The sequence below is a fragment of the Phacochoerus africanus genome, chromosome 8, assembly GCF_016906955.1.
Source record: "Phacochoerus africanus isolate WHEZ1 chromosome 8, ROS_Pafr_v1, whole genome shotgun sequence".
Lineage (NCBI taxonomy): Eukaryota > Metazoa > Chordata > Mammalia > Artiodactyla > Suidae > Phacochoerus > Phacochoerus africanus.
Window position 1 is genome coordinate 160,692,218 of NC_062551.1, and position 23,619 is coordinate 160,715,836.

A 23,619-nucleotide genomic window follows, 5' to 3' on the forward strand; every position below is an offset into this window, starting at 1 on the left:
CTCAGTGGCTTAAGGACCTGATACTGTCTCTCTGAGGATGTGAGTTTGATCCCTGACCTGGCTAAGTGGGTTTAAGGATCTGTGTTGCAAATGCTACTTGGATCAGCTGTTGTAGTGGCTGTGGTGTAGACTGCAGCTGCAGCTCCAGTTCAACCCCTAGCTTGGGAACTTCCATATGCTGCAGGTGCAGCTGTAAAAAAAAAAAAAAAAAAAATTCTTAGAACTCTCTAGCTTACCTTGCTGCCTGAAATACTGTAAAGCCTGAAAGGAGGAGCTCTTTTACCCACTGTGTTTATATTTCCTCATACTACTGGCACATGATAGACACTCAATTAAATATTTTTTGGTAGTTTTATTATTTTTTTTTTATGATTTTTGTTCCTAAAATTCTTCTATAAAAATTAGTATGTCGGAGTTCCCGTCGTGGCGCAGTGGTTAACGAATCCGACTAGGAACCATGAGGTTGCGGGTTCGGTCCCTGCCCTTGCTCAGTGGGTTAACGATCCGGCGTTGCCGTGAGCTGTGGTGTAGGTTGCAGACGCGGCTTGGATCCCGCGTTGCTGTGGCTCTGGCGTAGGCCGGTGGCTACAGCTCCGATTCAACCCCTAGCCTGGGAACCTCCATATGCCGTGGGAGCGGCCCAAGAAATAACAACAACAACAACAACAACAACAACAACAGACAAAAGACAAAAAAAAAAAATTAGTATGTAATGCAATTCCCGTGAAGATGTATTAAATATTTGCCCCCTCTTGTGGACATAAATGAGAATGTAAGCTCTTATAATAAGTCTGTTCTCTAGTTTTTTTTTATTAAAAGGTATACCATAAACAATATATTAAATTTACCAAGATTTTTTTTCTCTTTCTGGAAGGCTACTAATCCATACAACTTTATCAACTCAGTAAACTCCTAAAACACACATAATTCATACTCAAGTAACATTGTGTAATGTCCAAGATAACATTTGTATATTATTATTAGATTCGATCAAATCTGCATCTTGATGGATACTAATTAGGTTTATAACCTATGAGCCACAATGAGAATTCCTGCAGACTTAATGTATTTGATTTTTATTTATTATTCATTGATGATAATGTTCTAGAAAATTGACTCAAAATAATGGATTCGTAGGAGACTGATTTGTTAACCAGAATATTAATTTATGACAGGATATACACTTTTACATTGACCACAGTACTTATAATCATTATTCTGAACATCCTCTTCTTAGTATTAGGATGCCTGAGAAACCATTTTGGTCATTAGAACATGGATTGGTAATCATGGAAGCAGAACAAAATGCTTGGATTGTTTTGAGTGATGGTTTACCCAGGCTATGGTAAGTGTAGGGAATTATTTCTGTTCCATTTCAACTGTTTGGATATTCATACAGTAGTTCCATGAATACTGTTTTTACTACCAGTAATGGACAAATTCTTACTTTCTGGTTCTTCTTTTCCTATATTACTGGTACTTTTCTGTTAGAAGCTTATTTTTATTTTTTATTTTTGTCTTTTTGTCCTTTTAGGGCCACACCTGTGGCATATGGAGGTTCCCAGGCTAGGGGTCAGTCAGAGCTATAGCCACTGGCCCATGCCAGAGCCATAGTAATGCGTAATCCAAGCTGCATCTGTGACCTTCACCACAGCTCACGGCAGTGCTGGATCCTTAACCCACTGAGTGAGGCCAGGGATCAAGCCCACGTCTTCATGGATGCTAGTTGGGTTTGTTAACTGCTGGACCACGACGGGAACTCCTAGAAACTATTTAAAGCATATACGAATATGATTAGCTTGGTGATTTATACAATTAGTCTCCTGTTACAGCTTGCTCTTGATAAAATTAGGGAACAACTTAATACTTTCTAATACTGTGCCAAAGATACTCATCCTTTTTTGATGTTAATAGCTTGATGAAATTTGTAGGGTTGTAGTGGAAAGATTGAGTGCTTTGGGGTTCTGACTCTGGATTCAGATCCTAGTTCTGCCATCAAGTAAATGAGCAACTTGGACATGCTGCTTGATCTTTTTAAGCTTGAATTTTCTCATCAGTGATACTTTATCTTATAAGGATGATGAGAGGGTTATGAATTAATGTGTCTAAACACTTGAAAAGTGCATAAGAAATGTATGTGTATTAAATTCATCCATTTATTCATCAGCAAGTATTAATGAGGGATCTACTTATGTTCCAGGCAGTTTACTATGCATAGAGTTACAACACTGACCATGATAGTCAGTGATCTCTGTACTTACGGTATTTACAGTCTAGTGGGGAAAGAGGCACATGAACAGGCAGTTATAATACTGTGTAATAAGTGCTAGAGTAGGTGATGATAGAAGCACACTTAAAAGTGTTTTTAGAAATGTCTTAAAGAAGGCAGTGTCAAAATCTTTAAAACTTTTCAAGGCTTCAGTCCCCCAACTTACTAACAGTGCCTTGTTGATGTCTGTGAATTGAATGCACGCACAACTCATATGAAGGAAGTGTTTGTATGAAAGATAGCTAATGGGAATTAAATTCTGGTATGGTTATTCAAGGTTTTTTTTTTAAAGAAAAAACTTTTAAGGAAAGATTATTTAAGAAACCAAAACTTGGGTCAATCACTGATATATTTTCTTTCTTTTTTTTTTTTGTCTTTTTGCTTTTATAGGGCGGCTCCTGTGGCATATGGAGGTTCCCAGGCTAGGGGTCTAATCAGAGCTATAGCCACCAGCCTACACCAGATCCAAATCGAGTATGTGACCTATACCACAGCTCACGGCAAAGCAGGATCCTTGACCCACTGAGCGAGGCCAGGGATTGAACCCACAGCCTCATGATTCCTAGTCAGATTCATTAACCACTGAGCCACGATGGGAACTCCTGATATATTTTCTGATATTAAACTTAAAGTGCTTTACTTAGGAATATCTAGCTGGGGGTTAGGCGGTGGACAAGGCTCTCTTCACACTATCCTGGTGGTTCTCAAACTTTGACCTCTGTAAGAATCACCTGGGATGCTTAATAAAATATATATTATAGAGCCCTGCTTCTGGGACATCTACCTCTGTAGTTTGAGATAGCACCTAAAATTTGGTATTTTTAATAAGCATCCCAGGTAAACCATATGTAGGAAGGACAAGGACTATTCCATAAATAACACTTGGGTCCATCATGCTCTCTTTTTTGCTGTCTGCGATAGTGACTTGTTTTGATGTTGCTCAGGTCCTTCTGTCTCTATCTTTCTGAAGTCAGCAGTACAGAATATATTCATAGATACAAGCCCCAAAGTTATCTTCCTAGTGTTGGTCCTCCCTGGCTAATCTATCAAAAATTTCAATCCCTTCCCAATGCTTCACATCCCCCTTCCCTGCTTTATTTTATTTTATTTTCATTTAATTTTTTTGTCTTTTAAGGGCTGCACCTGCGGCATATGAAGGTTCCCAGGCTAGGGGTCCAGTTGGAGCTGTAACCACCTGCCTATGCCAAAGCCACAGCAACGTCAGATCTGAGCCATGTCTGTGACCTACACCACGGCTCACAGCAATGACAGATTCTTAACCCACTGAGTGGGGCCAGGGATTGAACCTGCGTCCTCATGGATGTTAGAAGTTTCTGCTGAGCCACGATGGGAACTTCTCCCCTTCTCTGCTTTAATGCTCAGTTTATTACTATCTGAAATTTATGTGTGTATTTAAACAATTTATCTTGCTTATTGTCTGTATCTCCCCTTTACAATGCATGTGTAGTGAAAGCTGAGTTTTCTATGTTTTTATTCACTGTATGCACAGAACTTAGACTAGTGCCTAGAAGGCAGTTGATGCTTAATAAATATTTGTTGAATAAATGAAGGCATGGGGTGAAATAGGGTTGGGAGACATTCATTATTTTTTTTCCCCCAATATCCTTCTTTTTGGGCTGTTTTTGAGGCATATATACCTTTAGTAAATAAGATACATAGACTTTTTTTTTTGTCTTTTTGTCTTTTTCCAGAACCGCACCCGCGCCATTGGAGGTTCCCAGGCTAGGGGTCCATTCAGAGCTGTAGACACTAGCCTATGCCACAGCCACAGCAACGTCAGATCTGAGCTGCATCTGTGACCTGAACACAAACCACTGCAACAATGGATCCTTAACCCACTGAGCGAGGCCAGGGATCAAACCCTCAACCTCATGGTTCCTAGTCGGATTCGTTAACCACTGAGCCACAATGGGAACTCCTAAAATACATAGACTTTTAAGAGCACAATTTGATTGGAGTTCCAGTCGTGGCTCAGCAGTTATCGAACCTGACTAGCATCCAGAAGATGTGGTTTCAATCCCTGGCCTCACTCAGTGGGTTAAGGATCTGGCATTGCCGTGGGCTGTGGTGCAGGTCACAGGTGCGGCTTGGATCTGATGTGGCTGTGGCTGTGGCATAGGCCAACAGCTGCAGCTCCAATTGGACCCCTGGGAACCTCCATATGCTGCAGGAGCAGAGAAAGACCAAAGACCAAAAAAAAAAAAAAAAGCCACAATTTGATTAATTTCTTTCTTTTTTTTTTTGCTTTTTAGGGCCACATCTGTGGCATATGAAAGTTCCCAGGCCAGGGATCGAATCGGAGCTGCAGGTACCAGCCTACACCACAGCCACAGCAACGTGGATCTGAGCCACGTCTGCAACCTACACCGCAATTCACTGCAATGCCGAATTCCTGACCCACTGAGTGAGGCCAGAGATGGACCCTGCGTCCTCATGGATACAAGTCTGTCCTCATGGATACAAGTCCGATTTGTTACCACTGAGCCACAACAGGAATTCCAGCCCTATTTTTATTTATTTATTTATTTATTTATTTATTTATTATTATTATTATTATTTTTTTGTCTTTTTGCCTTTTCTAGGGCCGCTTCCCGTGGCATATGGAGGTTCCCAGGCTAGGGGTCTAATCAGACCTGTAGCCACCAGCCTAGCCAGATCCACAGCAATGCGGTATCTGAGCCGAGTCTGCAACCTACACCACAGCTCACAGCAATGCCGGATCCTTAACCCACTGAGCAAGGCCAGAGATTGAACCTGCAACCTCATGGTTCCTAGTTGGAGTCGTTAACCACTGCGCCACGATGGGAACTCCCTGTTTTGTTTTTAATACAGCCAGCCGTTTGCTCAGTGGAGGCCATATAAAAAAGGAAAACCATTTCATATTAATCAGTTTGGTAAAAAAACAAAAATAATAAGTAGACCTCGAGGCATTTTAAGCAGGAAGGAAATTGGATGCTGATGAAACCTTCGCATGGGTTAGGGGAGAAAGGGCTTTGTTTTCTGGAAATAAGTGATTATAGGGATAGCTTGAAACTATTAGCAGTTAAGAAGTCAGTGATTTGTGAGAGCTCACTTGGAGGCCATGATAAATTTTGTCTTCAGTTTGTTCGAGGTTTGATCTTTTGCTCCAGAGAAGGCTTATTTTACTTTATTTTTTGGTCTTTGTGATTAAATTAATTGCGAATCTGGGTGATTTTTCATATATATGACATCATGGAAGTGTCTCTAAAAGTGTCCTGTTTTTATCATTTTTTTTCCCCCAGTGGCTGCACCTGTGGCATATGAAAGTTCCCAGGCCAAGGACTGAATCTGAGCCATGACTGTGACCTACACCTCAGCTGTGGCAACACCAGATCTTTTAACCGACTGTGCTAGGCTGGGGATCAAATCTGCCCCTCTGCAGTGACCCAAGCCACTGCAGTTGGATTCTTAATCCACTGCACCACAGCATAAACTCCTATATTTATCATTCTTGTTTAAAGCTATGTTTAATGCTATCTTGGGATGGGTGTTCTTCCCATTTGGTTGAGTGGGAGATATGTAATGAACATACAGAAATACATGTGTGTGAGTGTGTGTTTGAAGGAAATTCTGTTTGTTTTTAGGGAAAGCTGTATATTGTCTTCACTTTGACATCTTGTTACACTTTTGTTTTTTAGTTACTTCTAATAAATGTACATAATCCTGGTACTTGGATTCTTGCCAAATAGTGCTTATTAAATATTGGATTGATTTTTTTTTAACCTTTTAGTATTTGCAACATTGATGTATCAGAGAGTTAAGGGTCTAGTTTTCACATTTTCAATTTCTCTGAAGATCCTCTACTACATTTTATTTGCATTTCCTTGTTAACTAAAGTTTTTGGGCTAGGAATTTTAATTTTGTGTGATCTCATATAGATAGCTCAGTCTTGCTTAGTATTTGTTTGTCCAACTACGTACCTACTGTATTAGTTTCCTAATGCTGCTGTAACAAATTACCAGAAACTTAGTGGCTTACAACAATATAAATCTTTTCTCTCATAGTTGTGGATATCAGAGTCCAAAATTATCATGTTAACAGGGCCACACTCCCTCTAGAGGCATTAGGAGAACATTTCCTACCTTACTTCTGCTTCTCATAGCTGTTGACATTTCTTGGTTTATGGACACAGAGCTCTAATCCTTGCTTTGATATTCACATTAACTTTTTCATCTGTGTGTGTGTGTTTATCTCAAAACTTCCTCTTCATCTCTCTTATAAGCGTCACAATTAGGGCCCATTCAGATGATCCAGGATAAACCCCTCATTTCAAGATCTTTAATTTAATCACATCTTTTGCCATATAAGGTAATATTTATAGGTTCTAGGTCACTTTTTTTCTGTTTGTCACACCTACAGTTGTCAGCATTCCTTTTTTTAGAGCAGCAGGTGCGGCATACAGAAGTTCCCAGGCTAGGGGTCGATTCAAATCAGAGCTGCAGCTGCCGGCCTGCATCACAGCCACGGCAAGGTGGGATCCGAGGTGCGTGTGCAACCTACACCACAGCTCATGGCAATGGCGGATCCTTAACCCACCAAGCAACGCCAGGGATCGAACCTCATGGATACTAGTCAGATTCATTACCACTGAGCCGCCATGGGAACTCCCAAGTCAGCATTTTTTAGCGCCATGCTAATGTACATCTGAAAGCTTGCATGTGGTGGGCACTCACTGCTTTGTAAAAAGTACCTGCAGGCTGCTCAAAGTCTGGAAGGTCTTGAAATGGCTGTCACCATTCGCTTTTGTCTGTTTTCGTGGCTGAGTTGGTGACTTTGTTAACACTAGAGGCTTTTTTCTCTAAGGCCCTGATGACTTCAGTGGCCACATCTCATGTCACACACTACAAAGTGGTTAAAGGGAAGGTGCTCTGAGCTCCCCAGACACATGGGCTTTCTTGAGATCATAAGATTTTAGCCAAGTCCCTTAAGAGCTTTGGGTTTTGTCCAAGCTTCTTGTTTGAGCTGTAGTTAGTTGCCCCCCACAACTCAGCCAGCCTGCAGGTGATGTGGGCCATGTGGCAGTCCACTACTCAATGGTGAGTAGTTGGTTATGATGTGACTGGAATGGTTGAGAATGACTACCTGAGGGACAAAGCTATGCATCCCTGAGGGAAGGTCATTCTTGCTGCTTGTCCTTCAACATATTCTTCACATTGATACCCAAGATGCAATTAGGCAGGACCTTGTGGTGTGTCTATATAGACTTGACCTTCATGGTGCTGTTGCAGGGGACAAAAGTCAGTACCATGGTAGGCTTGGGAAGTCTGATTCCACCCATCCTCCAGACATGATGCAGATGCCTCTGATCTTACAGATGACCTGCAAGGGCTTGTTGATGGAGCAGGCAGGGGGAGTGATGGAGGCCAGTGTGTCTAGCTGTGCCATGCCTGCCACGTTCTTTTCCCTCCTGGTGATCTTCTGAACCAGTGCATTTTGCTGTTGGTAACCAGCATGTTGTCACTGTGCTAGCCCAAGATGGTTGTGAAGGCCAGAGCTTCAGATTTGTAATTGATCTTCTTGATGTAAGGTTTTACCTCCTTGGTCAGCTCCTCAAAGCAATCTTAAAAGATAATTAAAACCATAATTTTAATATAAAATACATTAAAATGAGATAAAAATAGTATAGGGAGAGAACTTGTTTCAGTATCTTAAACAGAGTAGCCTATTTCAATGTGTTGTGTTAGGAAGCTGTCTCTTTAGCTGGTTGCTAAGGAAACTTTTGACCTCTATTTGGCATTCTTGCTTTAGAAGAAAAACTAACCTTTGAGATTAAATAGAAATATATCTCAGTAATGTTTAAAGCCTTTCCATACTACTTGCCTTTTTTCTTTTTTTAATAGTTGACTTTGATTTTTTTGAAAGCTTAGTGCTATGTAAAATTTGAAGATTTCCTCTTACACAGTCACTTAGTGGCGAGAAAGGAAAGCAATTACAAGGCAATAAAACAAGCACACTTTGAAAATTAGAATTTAAAAATTAAAAAGATAAGCATTCCTGCTGTGGCTCAATGGGATCAACAGTGTCTTTGCAGCTGCAGGGACTTGGGTTTGATCCCTGGCCCAGTGCGGTGGGTTAAGTTTCCAGCATTGCTGCAGCTGTGGTGTAGGTTACAACTCTGCTTGGATTGGATCCCTGGCCCAGGAACTCCATGTGACAGGGGATGGCCAAAAAAGAAAATTAAAAATTAAAAATTAAAATAAATTTAAATTTTAAATGGAAATATGCATACTTTATACATATATCCTCTTTTTTGAATTTTATGATTTTTTAAACCATTTCTAAAAATTGTTACAGTGCTCTGTTCTAGATGTACAATGAAGTTATGCAATTCTTTTTCACATTCTTTTCCATTATAGGTTAGTACAAGATACTGAATAGGAATTCCTGTTGTGGCTCAGTGGTAACTAACCCGACCAGCATCCATGAGGATATGGGGTCAATCTCTGGCCTCACTCAGTGGGTTAAATATCCGGTGTTGCCATGAGCTGTGGTGTAGGTTGCAGATGTGGCTCAGATCCTGCATTGCTGTGGCTGTGGCATAGGTCGGCAGCTGCAGCTCTGATTGGCCCTTCAGCCTGGGAACTTCCATATGCCGCAGGTGTGGCCCTGGGGGGAAAAAAAAAGATACTGACTATAGTTTCTTGTGCTACATGGTAAGTTCTTGTTGGTTATCTGTTTTATGTATAGTACTGTAGGCATGTTAATCCTGAACCCCTAATTTATCTTTTCCCTACCCCCTTTGACAACTGTAAGTTTATTTGCAGTCTGTGAGTTTGTTTCTGTTCTGTAAATAAGTTCATTTGCATCATTTTTTTAAAGATTCCACATGTAAGTGATATCACATGGTATTTGTTTTCTGTCTGACTTCACTTAATGTGATAATCTCTAGGTCCATCCATGTTGCTGCAAATGCCATTATTTCATTATTTTTTAATGGCTGAGTAATACTTCATTGTATGTATATACCACATCGTCTTTATGTATTTGTCTGTTGATGGACACTTAGGTTGCTGCCATGTCTTGGTTGATGCATATAGCACTGCAGTGAACATTGGGGTGCACATATCTTTTTGAATTATTGTTTTTCTACTAGTCTATGAATGTGGTATCATGATTCGTCTTTGTTGAACCACTTTTGCAATCCTGTGATAAATCCCACTTGGTCAGGCTGTATATGCTTTTAATATGTAGCTGGTTCCAGATTGCTAGTATTCCCCTGGAAATGTTACAGAAGAATTATGTTATTTCTTCTCGATGATGGGTAGAATTCATCTGGTCCTTGGCTTTTCTTTGCTGAAGGCTTTTGATTGCTGATGCAATCTTTATGATTGCTGTAAAGCAATTACATTTTCTTTTTCGTCTTGAGTCAATTTTGGTAGTTTGTTTCTAGGAATTTTTCCATTTCATCTAGGATATCTAATTTGTTGTCATATAATTGTTCTAGTTTTATTTTAATATTTTTATTTCTATAAGGCCAGTAGTAACATCCCTGCTTTCACTTCTAACTTTAGTAATTTGAGGCTTCTCTCTTTTTTTTGTGGTCAGTCTAGCTAAAGCTTTGTCAATCTGTTATCTTTTCGAAGAACCAGCTTTTGGTTTTGTTGATTTTATGTATTGTTTTTCTGTTTTCTATTGTATTAGTCTCTAATTTGATTATTTTTTTTCCTATTGCTGGCTTTAGGTTTACTTCTTTTTTTTTTCCTTAAGGTATAAAGTTACATTATTGACTTGAGATGTTTGTCTCTTTGAATGAAGATGTTTATAGTGGTAAATTCCTTTTTGGCAATAAAAAGATATTTTATATGATTTCAGTATTTTATTTTATTTTATTTTTGCTTTTTAGGGCCATGGGTGTAGCATATGGAGGTTCTCAGGCTGGGAGCTACAGCTGCTGGCCTCCACCCCAGCCACAACAATGCCAGATCCAAGTCGCGTCTGCGACCTACACCACAGCGCATGGCAGTGCCAGGTCCTTAACACACTGAGAAGGCCAGGGATCTAACCTGCAACCTCAGGATTCCTATGAGTTTCTGTTGCGCCACGATGGGAACTCCTGATTTCAGTCTTTTAAAATTCACTGAAACTTGTTTTGTGGCATTACATAATGTACTATCCTAGAGAATGTTCTGTGTGCACCTAGGAAAAATTTGTATTTCTCTTGTTTGGGGGTGGAGTGTTGTGCAAATGTCTGTTATTTTTAGTTGGTTTATAATATTTTTCAAGTTTTTTATTTCATTATTGATCTTCTATCTAGTTCTGTACATTATTAAAGGTAAGTTGTTGACATCTCCAAATGTTTTGTAGAACTGTTTCTCTTTTCAAGTCTGTCAATTTTTTCTTCATAAATTTTAGAGGCTCTGTTATTAGGTGTGTACGTTTATCTTTTTTATATCTTTTTGATGGATTGGCCCTTTTATCAACATAAAGTACCCATTTAATTCTCCTATAATTTTTTTTAAGCTCAATGTCTGTTTTATCTGATATTGGTACAGCCACCCAACCTCTCATTTGGGTAGTAATTGTGTGCATATTTTTCTCTTCTTTTACTTTCCATTGTTTGTGTCTTTAGATCTGACATGAGTCTCTTGTAGATAGCATTTATTTGAGTTGCATCTTTTTATGCCATCTGCTAATCTCTGCCTTTTCATTGCTGAGTTTAATCCATTTATGTTCCAAATAATGACTAATAAGGAAATATTTAGTTCTGCCATTTTGCTATTTGTTTTTCATGTGTCATATCCCCCCCACTCCATCAATTCCTTCATTATTGCCATTTGTGTTTGAATGTATTTTTTTTTGTCTTTTTGCTATTTCTTGGGCCGCTCCCGCGGCATATGGAGGTTCCCAGGCTAGGGGTCCAATCGGAGCTGTAGCTGCCGGCCTATGCCAGAGCCACAGCAACGCTGGATCCGAGCCGCGTCTGCATCTGCGACCCACACCACAGCTCACGGCAACGCCGGATCGTTAACCCACTGAGCAAGGGCAGGGACCGAACCCGCAACCTCATGGCTCCTAGTCGGATTCGTTAACCACTGCGCCACGATGGGAACTCCTGTATTGTATTGTTTTGATTCCTTTTTTTTAATTTCTTTTTGTATATTTTATGGGGTTTTTTTTGAGGGGGGGGATCTTTTGTCTTTTTAGGGCCACACCCACAGCATATGGAGGTTCCCAGGCTAGGGGTCTAATTGGAGCTGTTGCTGCTGGCCTACGCCAGAGCCACAGCAATGCCAGATCCAAGCTGTGTCTGCAACCTACACTACAGATCACAGCAACGATGGATCCTGAACCCACTGAGTGAGGCCAGGGATCGAACCCACAACCTCATTGTTCCTAGTTGGATTGTTTCCACTGCGCTACCATGGGAACTCTGGTTTTTTAAAGTGGTTGTCTAAGGATTACAAATAACTCTTTCAGTTTGTAACAGTATATATATATATATTGTCTTTTTAGGGCTGCACCTGCGGCATAGGCATACAGCAGTTCTCCATATAGGGGTCAAATTGGAGCTGCAGCTGCTGGCCTTAGCAATGAGGGATCCGAGCTGCATCTGCAACCTACACCACAGCTCAGGGCAATGCTAGATCCTTAACCCTCTGAGCGAGGCCAGGGATCGAACCTGTATCCTCATGGGTACTAGGTGGGTTTGTTACCCCTGAACCACAACAGGAACTCCTGTAACAGTCTATTTTGAATTAGCTTAGCTTCAACAGTATACAACTATGCTACTATCTCTCTTCTTTTATGTTGTAATCACATCTTGGGACTGTACATTATGTGCCTATTAACATTAATTTATAATTTTTGTTTTATGCAATTGTCTGTTAAATCATACAGAAAAAAAGAGAAGTTATAAACCAAAAAGCACAGTAATACTGGCTTTTGTATTTACCTATGTACTTAGCTTTACCAGTGTTCTTTATTTCTTTGTATGACTTCTTGTGACTGCCTTGTGTCCTTTTAATTCCCATAATGGACTCCCTTTTGAATTTCTTGTAGTGTAGGTCTAATAGTGACAGCCTCTTTCAGCTTTTGTTTATCTAGAAATGTTTTATTTCTCCTTCAGTTTTTTTTTTTCCTTTGCTTTTTAGGGCTGTACTTGGGGCATATGGAAGTTCCCAGGCTAGGGGTCAAATTGGAGCTACAGCTGCTGTCCTATACCATAGCCACAGTGACACAGGATCCAAGCTTTGTCTGTGACCTACATCAGAGAGCACAGCAACACTGGATCCTTAACCCACTGAGCAAGCCAGGGATTGAACCTGCATCCCCATGGATCCTAGTTGGGTTCATTAACTGCTGAGCCAGAAGGGAATTCCTTTTTTTTTTTTTTTTTGGTTGTTCAATTTTGAAGGACTTTTTTTGTTTTTCAATTTTTTTAGTTTGTTTTTTCACTTTAAATATGTCATCTCACTGCCTTTTGACCTTTATAGTTTCTGATGAGAACTTAGCTTTTAATCTTACTGAGGGTTTTTCTCTTGTTATTTTCAAGATTCTTTTTGGCTTTTGATAGCTTGATAACGTATATTTTCATATGGATGTCTTTGCATTTATCCTTCTTGAAACCTTTTGAACTTCTTGAATATGTTCTTTATCAAATTTGTGAAGTTTTCAACTATTTTTTCTTCCAATATTTTTTCTGCCCCTTTTCCTTCTAAGGCTCCCTCTTATGCCTATGTTGGTATACTTGGTGGGGTCCCACATACCTCTTAGGCTCTGTTCATTTTTCTTTGATCTTCTGAGACTGGATAATTCTAGTTGACCTATCCTCAAGTTCTCTGATATTTTTTCTGCCTGCGTAATGTTGCACTTGAAATCCTATAGATAATTTTTCATTTCAGTTAGTGTATTATTCAGTTCTGGAATTTTTCTTTTTTTCTCGAAAATAACCTTTATCTCTTTTTTGCTATTCTGTATTTATTGACACATCATCCTTCTGGTTTTCATTAGTTCTTTTTCCATGGTTTCTTTGAGCTCTGAGCATGTTTAAGATAGTGATTGGAAGTCTTTGTCTAGTAAGTCTTACGTCTGTTCTTTTTCACAGACAGTTTCTATTAATTTCTTTTTGGAATGGAACATACTTTTTTGTTTCTCACATTCTTTACAAATTTTTTTGAAAAGTGGGTATTTTATTTTATTTAATTTTTTTGTGTGTGTGTCTTTTCTAGGGCCGCACCTGCGGCATGTGGAGGTTCCCAGGCTAGGAGTCTAATTGGAGCTATAGCCACCGGCCTACACCAGAGCCATAGCAACGAGGGATCTGACCTGCATCTACGACCTACACCACAGCTCACGGCAATGCCAGATCCATAACCCACTGAGCAAGGCCAGGGTTCTAACCCGCAACCTCATGGTTCTTAGTCGGATTCATTAACCACTGAGCCACAACGGGAACTCCAAAAAAGTGGGTATTTTAAATATAATGTGATAACTTTGGAAATCAGATTCTTCCCCATTCCTCATGGTTTGTTTTTGTTGTTTTCTGTGGGTTGTAGTTGTCTGTTTAGTGACTTTTCTAAACTATTTTTGTAATTGTTTTGGTCATGAGTGGTTTCCATCTTAGTCTGGGCTACCATAACAAAATATCAAAGAACAGAAATCTATTTTTCACAGTTCAGAAGTCTGGAAGTCTGAGATCAGGGTGTAGATGAGAACTCTCTTCCTAACTTGCAAATGGCTGTCTGTTTTCACTTTGTTCTTACAGAGCCCCGAGAAAGAGATGAAAGAGCAAGAACAAGCTCTCTGTGCCTCTTATAAGGGGCTCTAGTTCCATCATGAGGACTTCCCCTCTATGACCTCATCTAAACCGAAGTACCTTATTACAAAGACCCATCTCCATGTATCATCATGTTGGATGAAATGGGGGGGGTACATAAACATTCAGTATATAACAGTATCTGACGTCTCTTTTTCTTTAAATGTGTTCTGCTGGTATTGTGAGAGAGGTTTCCTGAAACACCTAGAATTTAAAGATATTTTCTTATTTAGAAAGAGGGAAAAAGAAAAAGAAAATCATATCTTAGCCTTTTGGACTGGTTTTATGTTGGGGCACTCTAACCATCAGCTAGGCTGTTTAAAACCCTGTGATAGTCTTCACTTTCTGATTGTGCTGAGTCTAGAGATAAGAATAGTTTTCTCTGAGGAAGTGTCCTGCGTTGGACACGTGCATGCTCTTCTAAATTTCCCCAGTGTTTTTTAATGCTTTAATTTCTCAAAGAAACTCACTTTGCAGGTTTTCCTCCAGGTTTTTTTTTTTTTTTTTCCTGCACCCATGGCTTATGGATCAAATCCATGGCTTATGGATCAAATCTGGCCAGGGATCAAATTTGAGCTGCAGCTGTGATCTATGCCACAGCCAGGTCACTGTGCTTATTAACCCACTGTTCTGGGCTCAGGATTGAACCTGCACTGCACAGAGACAATGCCAGATCCTTAAACTGCTTTACCACAGTAGGAACTCCCTTCTCCATGAATTTGACATGTCTGTTGTTTGACTCAACTGTTAATATTTTGTCCCAGATGGCAGTAAATTTTCCTTTGCCTTTAGGTGTTTTCGAAAAGATAGCCTCTGATAGTTACTTTTCTGTCTTAAAAGAGATCCAAATTGATGAAACAAAGGAGAGTGCCTTTGGTCAGTCCTTCAGGTAGCCCCATACAGGTCACCACAGACCACACAAATTCTTTGAGAGCAAAGTCTACTCTGCTACCTCAAGAACCCGGGTCCATGGTACAACCATTGGAATGTGGGCTGGTGCATTCTACACTGCTTTGAGCCAAGAGCTGGGAAGGAGAAATAAAATGCTGTAAAGCTTTCTCACTGCTTTTCAATCTTTTCTTTTCTCTTTTCTTTTTTAAGTCCCCCTTTTCTGGTTTCATCATTTGTTTAGTTGATATAAAACTTTGACCATTTTCCAGAGTTTTGGCAAATTTGATTTTGATCGTTTTTACTCACTTTTTTTTTGGTATTTCTCTGGAAGGATGGGCTCTGGAACTACCTCTACGTTTCTTTTGTTTTTTTGTTTTTTGTTTTGTTTTTTTTTAAAGGACAAATGGTGATGCCATTGAAGAGGTGTGTTTTGCTTGTGCTTTCTGATATTTTCTGCTGCTGGACTTGCTCTGCCCTCCCTGCAGCTTTTCTTTCTGTTTCCTCCTGTGTAACTTCTGCCTGATCTTAACCGTAGTTAGTAGCTTTTTTTTTGGATGATATTCGTTGCTTGTGGAAGTTCCTGGGCCAGGGATCAAACCCACGCCACCCCAGCAACCTGAGCTGCTGCAGTCACAGTGCTGGATCCTTAACCCACTGTGTGACAGGGACATGTTCTTAGTAGCTTTTATTAATATTAGGAGGCCTTGGATTATTCCTCACTTTCCATTTAGCTTAAAATGAAGATTGCATTTTTAAATGTTGTCTTCCTTGTTTGCCTTTGTTTTCTTTTTTTGTTATCCAGGATTCACACTGTTCCTTGACTGTCCAAAATTTTCACTCTTGGTGTTTGTAGTCAACCCTTGTGCCCACCCAATAACCCCAGTAATCATTAATATGTTTCCTGTTCTTATAACTTTGCCTGTTCAGAATGTCTTATAAATGAAATAATATGGTATATAGCATTTTGTGTCTGTCTTTTACCTAACATAATTTTTTTGGGATTTATCCACTTTTTTTTGGGTCAGCAATTTGTTCATTTTTGTTATGGAGTAGTTTTCTAATATATGAGTGTACAGTTGAAGGATATTTAGGGTGTCTTCTGTTTTCAGTGATTATGAATGAAAGCTGTTATAAACATTCATGCATAATTTTCATATGAACATAAATTTTTCTTTCTTTCTTTCTTTTTTTTTTTTTTTTCCAGGGCTGCACTCATGACATATGGAGGTTCCCAGACTAGGGGTCGAATCAGAGCTACAGCTGCTGGCCTATCCCACAGCCACAGCAACATGGGATCCAAGCCATGTCTGTGACCTACACCACAGCTCATGACAACGCTAGATCCTTAACCCACTGAGTGAGGCCAGGAATCAAACCCGAAACCTCGTGGTGCCCAGTCGGATTCGTTTCCACTGCACCACGACGGGAACTCTAAATTTTTATTTCTTTTGGATAAGTATCCAGGAGTAGGATTACTGTGTCATGACTTTCTAAGAAACTGCTAATCTATTGGCACTGTTTTGCAAAGTCGCTATATCATTTTGCTTCCTCTCCAGCAGCGTGTGAGAGTTCCACTTCTGCATCCTTACCATCTCTTGATAATGTTAGTATTTTGGGGTTTTGTCACTCTAATGTGTGGAAAAGGTATCTCTCTGTGTTTGTTTTGTATTTCCTTAGTGACTAATGATGTTGAGAATTTTTTCATGTGCTTGTTCCTGTATATGTATCTTCTCTGATGAACTTTCATTTTCTGTTTTTAATTTTTGGCTATGCCTATGGCATTCGGAAGTTCCTGGGCCCAGGATTGAACCTGAGCCACAGCAGTGACAACAATGGATCCTTAACCCACTGAGATACCAGGGAGCTCCTGTTGAAGTTTCTTTTAAAATCTTTTGCTACTTATAATTTATCTAAACTGAGTTTTGAGAATTTAAAATTCTTGGATTCTGGTTAGTAGTCCTCTGTGAAATGTTTTGCAGATATTTTCTCCCAGTGTGTGGCTTGCCTTTTCATTCTCTTAACATTGTCTTTCAAGGAGCAGTATCTCTTAATAAAGTCCATTTTATCGAATTTTGAATTGTGCTTTTGCTGTATCTAAATGTCACAAAGATGTCCTATGTTTTCGTTTAGAATGGTGTTAAAAACAGAATGAGGAGTTCTGTCATGGCTCAGTGGTAACGAACCTGACTAGTATCCATGAGGATGAGGTTTCAGTGCCTAGCCTCACTCAGTGAGTTAAGGATCTGGCATTGCTGTGGCTGTGGGGAGGCCTGCAGCTACAGCTCCGATTCGACCCCTGGCTTGGGAACTTCCATATGCCTCAGGTGCAGCCCTAATAAGACCAAAAAAAAAAAAACCAAAAACAGAATGAGTCATATACATAATTAACAATTTTTTAGTATCCATATTGAAAGGTGGAAGAAGTAAAAGAAACAGGTGAGCTTAGTTTAAATAATGTTTTATTTAAGCCAGTTTTTTTTTTTTTTTTGTCTTTTTAGGGCTGCACCCGCGGTGTATGGAGGTTTCCAGGCTAGGGGTTGTATCAGAGCTGTGACCCCTAGCCTACGCCACAGCTGCAGCCATACCAGATGGCCGAGCCCTGTCTGCAGCTTACACCACAGCTCTCAGCATCACCGGATCCTTAACCCACGGGTTGAGGCCAGGGATCGAACCTGTGTCCTCATGGATATGAGTCAGATTCATTTTCTGCTGAGCCATGACGGGAACTCTAAACCTATATATTTTAAATGATCATTTTAGCATATGTTCAGTAGAAAAATTATTAATGAGATATTATGCATTTTTATTTTTGTACTAAGTCTACACTAGTGTTTATGTCTTTTTCTTTTCTTTTTCTTTCTTTCTTTCTATTTTTTTGCTTTTTAGGGCCGCACCCATGGCATATGGAAGTTCCCAGGCTATGGGTCGAATCTGAGCTACAGGTGCCAGCCTACGCACAGCCACGGTAACTCAGGATCCAAGCAGCATCTGCAGTCTCTACCACAGCTCATGGCAATGCCAAATCCCTGACTCACTGAGCGAGGCCAGGGATTGAACCCACGTCCACATGGATGCTAGTTGGTTTCGTTTCCGTTGTGCCACAACGGGAACTCCTGCTGGTGTTTAGTTAATGCAGCATATTTTAACTCAGTTGAGCCTCATTTCAAGGATTCACTAACCGTATGTGTCTAGCAGCTTTGATATCTGACAGCACAGATGCAGAGGCTTTATAGTTTGGGGTTTTATTTTAGATCTGTTTATTTATACAGTTATGCATTTATTTAAGTATTTTTATATGTATATATTCTCCACTGTGTTTATTATTATTCTTTTTTGTCTTTTTGCCTTTTCTGGGCCGCTCCTACGGCACATGGAGGCTCCCTGGCAAGTTAAGAAAAAAAATTGTTCTCAGTTCTCCTCCAGTGGCTGCCATCCCTTCCTTTTGTCCACACAACTCCCAACCTGTTTCCTCAGGGCCAGTTCAAAAATGAACCAATTCACTACCATTTTTATAGAAAAGAACCAGTGCCAGGAATGTAGAGAAGAAAGTTGTAAGGAGGCAACAGTACTGCCCAGGTTCTACTCAAAGGTAGGCCAGGTGGAGATGCACAGAATTTAAACAATGGCCTCATGATGATGTATTCTAAGTAGAATGAGCTGGAGAGGAGATAGGGTAGGCCCACCTGAGGCTTTAGAGGACTTTTCTTGGGTCTTTGTCAAAACCAGAGAAAGTGACATCAGGAGAAGCATGGGGAGACCAGGGAGGTAGTCTTTGGAAAGTTTCACAGTTCTCCCATGTTGGGAGGTGGGGAAAGTATAGAGGGTACCAATGGCCTCACTCATTTTGGCAGACAAACTTACTCTACTGTTGGGAAGTCACAAAAATGCCATAGACACTGCAAAAGGCTGTGAAGGGATGCACAGTTTCACAAAGCACAGTAATCACAGACTATAGCAGTGGAAATCATGCTAGTTGATGCAGAAACTACAAAATCCGAAAACAAGGAGAGTGGCATTTCAGGGAGCAACTCTGTTATCAGTCACCCAGACTTGACCCCCGGTCAGAAAATGTGTTTCACAGACCAGCTGACAACCTTGAAAGTAGGACTTATAAAGGACTTAAATCAACCAGCCAAAAGATGGGAATGATAGTAAGCTCTTCCAGGGCTCTCAGGAATCAAGGGCAACACTGGGGACTGGGTGGACTGATGGACAAGAAACAGTACCAGAGAGCTTTTCTGCTTACCAGTCATTTGGAGAGGGGAAGAGGATCCAGGAAGCAGTTGAACAGAGTAAAGATGGGGTTCCGAAAAGGAGTCTGTGGAGGCTGAATCAGAAAAAAGAATGCACACTGCACACCCATGATGAAATGCAACTCTGGACCCCAAATAGGGGAGGTGGCCATAGGGATGGGCATCATTGACTGAGGGTGGTGGGTAGGACAGCCTCACAGTAGCCATCACAGGGCCACAGGGACGTATATGGCCTCAAGGTCCCAGAGGGCCCCTAGCCTGGTTGGGAAGTCACTTTCTCACAGAGGTGGTCCATTGAGGTCTGGGTGGTAAAAAGTATGGAAGTCCTCATCAACAGCGGCCTCTTTTGGCAAAGTGTTGGCAGACAGAGCAATTGAATTTGTCTTACATAACTTGGGGCCCATCCTTGAGTGGGCAGGTATTCTTGATAAGAGGCCAGCTTTTGAGTCTTTGAGAATTTCTCTTGCTCTTTGTGAAAGCCTCCCCTGGAAGAATCCCCATGGCCTGGTCCAGGAAAAGAAAGTTCAGCATTGACCCTCCACCAACTGTGACCTAGCTCCCCCCACATTGGTTCTCTGTCTCAGGAAGAAGGTGAGACACTCAGCAGTGGTGGAGTCATTGGTCCCCTTGATCTTGGATGACCTCTGTGAAGAGCTGATGAGGAGTCACCAGGCTTTCCATTGGCCATGGGGGAGGGCCCAGAAGACTTGGTGGTCTGATAAGACATTCATCTTTCTCATCTCCAGTCTCTTCCCACTCTGGCAGTGGGGGTTGCTGCTGATGATTCTGCTTCTCTCATTTCAGCATTGCAGTTATGACAATGGCTACAGAAGGATTTTCATCTGTTATTTGGGCTAATTTTTGTATAAAGTACAAAGTATGGATTGAAGTTCATTTTTAAACACATGATTGTCCATCAGAAGCTTTTTCATAAAAGTTGTTCTGGGAAGATATAGAGATCTTAGAGATGCAGAGATCATCCTGGGCTCCAAAGCTCAGCATTTAAACATATTTTATTACTTTATTGTCTTTTATTTCATGTAATTTAAACTTATGTTGTAATTAACAATTTTCAAACCACCTGTGTAAAATGCTTAGCAATGTTAGGCATTTTGTTTCTTGGCTTTATTTATATACCTATTCAAACTTAAATTACACATTATGCTGTTTACTTTTTTAAGGCTAATTAACCTCCCCAAATTATATCTAAAATTCTTATTTACTTTGTTTTCAGGCATGTACTGGCATTGAAAACATTGATGAAGCTATTACACTGCTTGAACAAAATAACTGGGACTTAGTGGTAAGAAGTTTCTTTTTCTTTTTGTCAGCTTTATTGAGATATACTTGACATATAACATTGTGTAAATTTAAGGTGTACAAAGTGATGATTTGATACTATACATGTGTATTGCAAATTGATTTCTGCAGTAAGGTTAGTTAATGCATTCATTACCCCATATAGTTTTTTTGTTTTTTTTTTGTGAGAGCTTTTAAGATTTACTCTTTCAACAACATTCAAATATACAATACAGTATTGTTAACTATAGTTACCATGTACATTGGATCACCAAAACTTTTCATCTTATAACTGGAACTTTGTGCCTTTTGACCACCTTCATTCATTCTCCCCCAACCTGTGGCAACTGCCAGTCTACGCTGTTCTTATGAGTTTTTGGTTTCCTTTCTAGATTCCACATATAAGTGAGATCATGAGATCATACAGTATTTATCTTTCGTTATCTGACCTATTTCAAGTACTTTTTTTCTTTATTTGACAATTACTGAAATTTGATGAATTTTTTTTTTCCTTTTTTTTTTAGGGCAACACCCGAGGCATATGGAGATTCCCAGGCTAGGGGTGCAATTGGAGCCACAGCTGTTGGCCTACGCTACAGCTGCAGCAACATCAGATCCAGGCCACATCGGTGACCTACACCACAGCTGATGGCAATGCCAGATCCTTAACCCACTGAGCAAGGCTAGAGATTGAACCCACAACCTCATGGTTCCTAGTGGGATTCGTTTGCTTTGCACCATGATGGGTACTCCTTGATGAATTCTTGAATGTCTTTAACATACCTTAGAGGGGGTTCAGCATACCACAGTCCATCTGTAATTCTAATCTGAATGAATAAAATCTATATACCATATCTTTAATATGAAGTTCATATTTAGTCCAGTATTAACTTACTAAATTATTATGAATTCTTAGGTAATTTAAATTATTTTTATTTTCTTTTGTCTTTTTGCTATTTCTTGGGCCGCTCCTGCGGCATATGGAGGTTCCCAGGCTAGGGGTCCAATCAGAGCTGTAGCCACCAGCCTACGCCAGAGCCACAGCAACGCAGGATCCGAGCTGTGTCTGCAACCTACACCACAGCTCATGGCAACGCCGGATCGTTAACCCACTGAGCAAGGGCAGGGACCGAACCCGCAACCTCATGGTTCCTAGTCGGATTCGTTAACCACTGCGCCACGACGGGAAGTCCTAAATTATTTTTAAACTTCTCTTCTTTTACTGTACATTAAGGTTCATCTTCCCCTGTAGTATTGTGGTGGAGATGATTGGAAGGAGAGAAAAGTTAGACTTTGTCTGAATGTCTGAATAACTCTTTTGATGTTTTTCCTTCACTTCTTTCTATAAGAAGATATAGAAATTTACAAATTAATAATCACTTTTAATTCCATCCTCACTGATGACTACTCTGTTCTAAAGCTGTTAAAGAAGTGGCATTCTGGTGTGGCTTTCCTTATGAACTTCAGGCAGTTTATTATAGAAGTGGTTTAGTTTTTTGTCGGGGGGAGTAAAGGTGAGGCCCAGCTCACTGACAAAATTGTACTCTATTTACAATTGCAGAGCAAATTAAAAATGAATTATGTAACAACATAGGAGCAGTATTGGTTGTTTCGGGTTGACACAGATGTTTCTCAGTGCCTTTGAAATCCTAAAATAGTCCAAACTAGAATTTCAAAGAAGTATTAATTTTCAAAAGTCTAAACTTGCGATGTGTAATTAAAGAGCTGAGAGTAGAAATGTAGGTATGTCTAAGTCTTAGGTAGCCAACTTTTAAGTGTCTGTGTGCTTTGTGTGGGTTTATGACTATTAATTTTTTTATTAAAAATATAAAAAGCCATTATTTACAGCTTGTGAAAATAGTAACTCAAAATAAGATGTGGAAATTTACAGAGAACAAATTAATAATCACCTTTAATTCCATCACTTAGAGATAGTTATTATTTAACATTTTGGGGTATCTTATTCCAGGGTGTTTTCTTTTAATTATATGATTAAAGTGATTTTTAAATGATTTTTTATTTTTTTTTGTCTTTTTTTTTTTTTTTGCTATTTCTTTGGGCCACTCCCACGGCATATGGAGGTTCCCAGGCTAGGGGTCGAATCGGAGCTGTAGCCGCCACCCTACGCCAGAGCCACAGCAACGCGGGATCTGAGCCACGTCTGCAACCTACACCACAGCTCACGGCAATGCCAAATCCTTAACCCACTGAGCAAGGGCAGGGACCGAACCCGCAACCTCATGGTTCCTAGTCGGATTCGTTAACCACTGCGCCACGACGGGAACTCCGTAAATGATTTTTTAAATGCAAATTAAATTGTTCTATTTTTACTGTTTTATGATTTGGATTTTTCACTCAATAGCCTGTCATGAATGTGTTTCTATCCAAGTAAATGTGACTTGTTCATCATTCTTTTTAATGTTTGGATGGAATTTCATGGTGTGGTTATAGCATAGTAATTTTACCAATCCTATGCTGTTAAACATTTAGAATTTTCATGATATTTTGGAATTATACACATTGCTATAGAGGACATTCTTGTAGTTCATCCTTACATACTTAGTCTGTTGTTTTCCTAGGAGATAATGGATAAATTCAATTCATAATTGAATTTCTGGGTCAAGTTATATACATACTTTTGGGCTTTTGGATGCTTAGAGTCATATTGCCCTCCAGAATGGGCACACTAATTCAAATTTCTACCCACTGTATAAATTTTTTTTTCCCGTTTTAGGCCCACACCTGCGGCATATGGGAGTTCCCAAGCTAGCAGTTGAATCGGAGCTGTAGCTGCTGGCCTATGCCATAGCCACAGCCACAGTAATGCAGAATCCAATCTGCGTCTGTGACCTACACTGCAGCTCATGGCAGTGCCGGATCCTTAACCCACTGAATGAGGCCAGGGATTGAACCCATGTCTTCATGGATGCTAGTCGGGTTTGTAACCTGCTGAGCCACAATGGGAACTCTCCTATATAAATTTTTAAGATTGCCTATTTCATTAAACCAGTGCTACCTTATTTTTTCATGTTCTGGCACTTGTCAAAATTTACAAATATTTGTATGGCCTTATTTCAAATCCATGCTTTACCACTGCGCTATCTTCTTAA

General features: G+C 40.0%; 1 protein-coding gene and 1 pseudogene across 1 annotated transcript in view; one reads left to right on the forward strand and one right to left on the reverse strand.

Moving 5' to 3' along the window:
* The window catches only part of FAF1 (Fas associated factor 1), a 428,908-nt gene that overhangs the window by 28,536 nt on the left and 376,753 nt on the right, over positions 1-23,619 (forward strand). The window contains exon 2 of the mRNA XM_047789144.1: positions 20,445-20,513. Coding sequence (XP_047645100.1) covers positions 20,445-20,513 — 69 coding nt within the window. The remainder of the gene's footprint in view (positions 1-20,444; positions 20,514-23,619) is intronic.
* Positions 19,489-20,017, reverse strand: LOC125132210 (proline-rich protein 3-like; annotated as a pseudogene).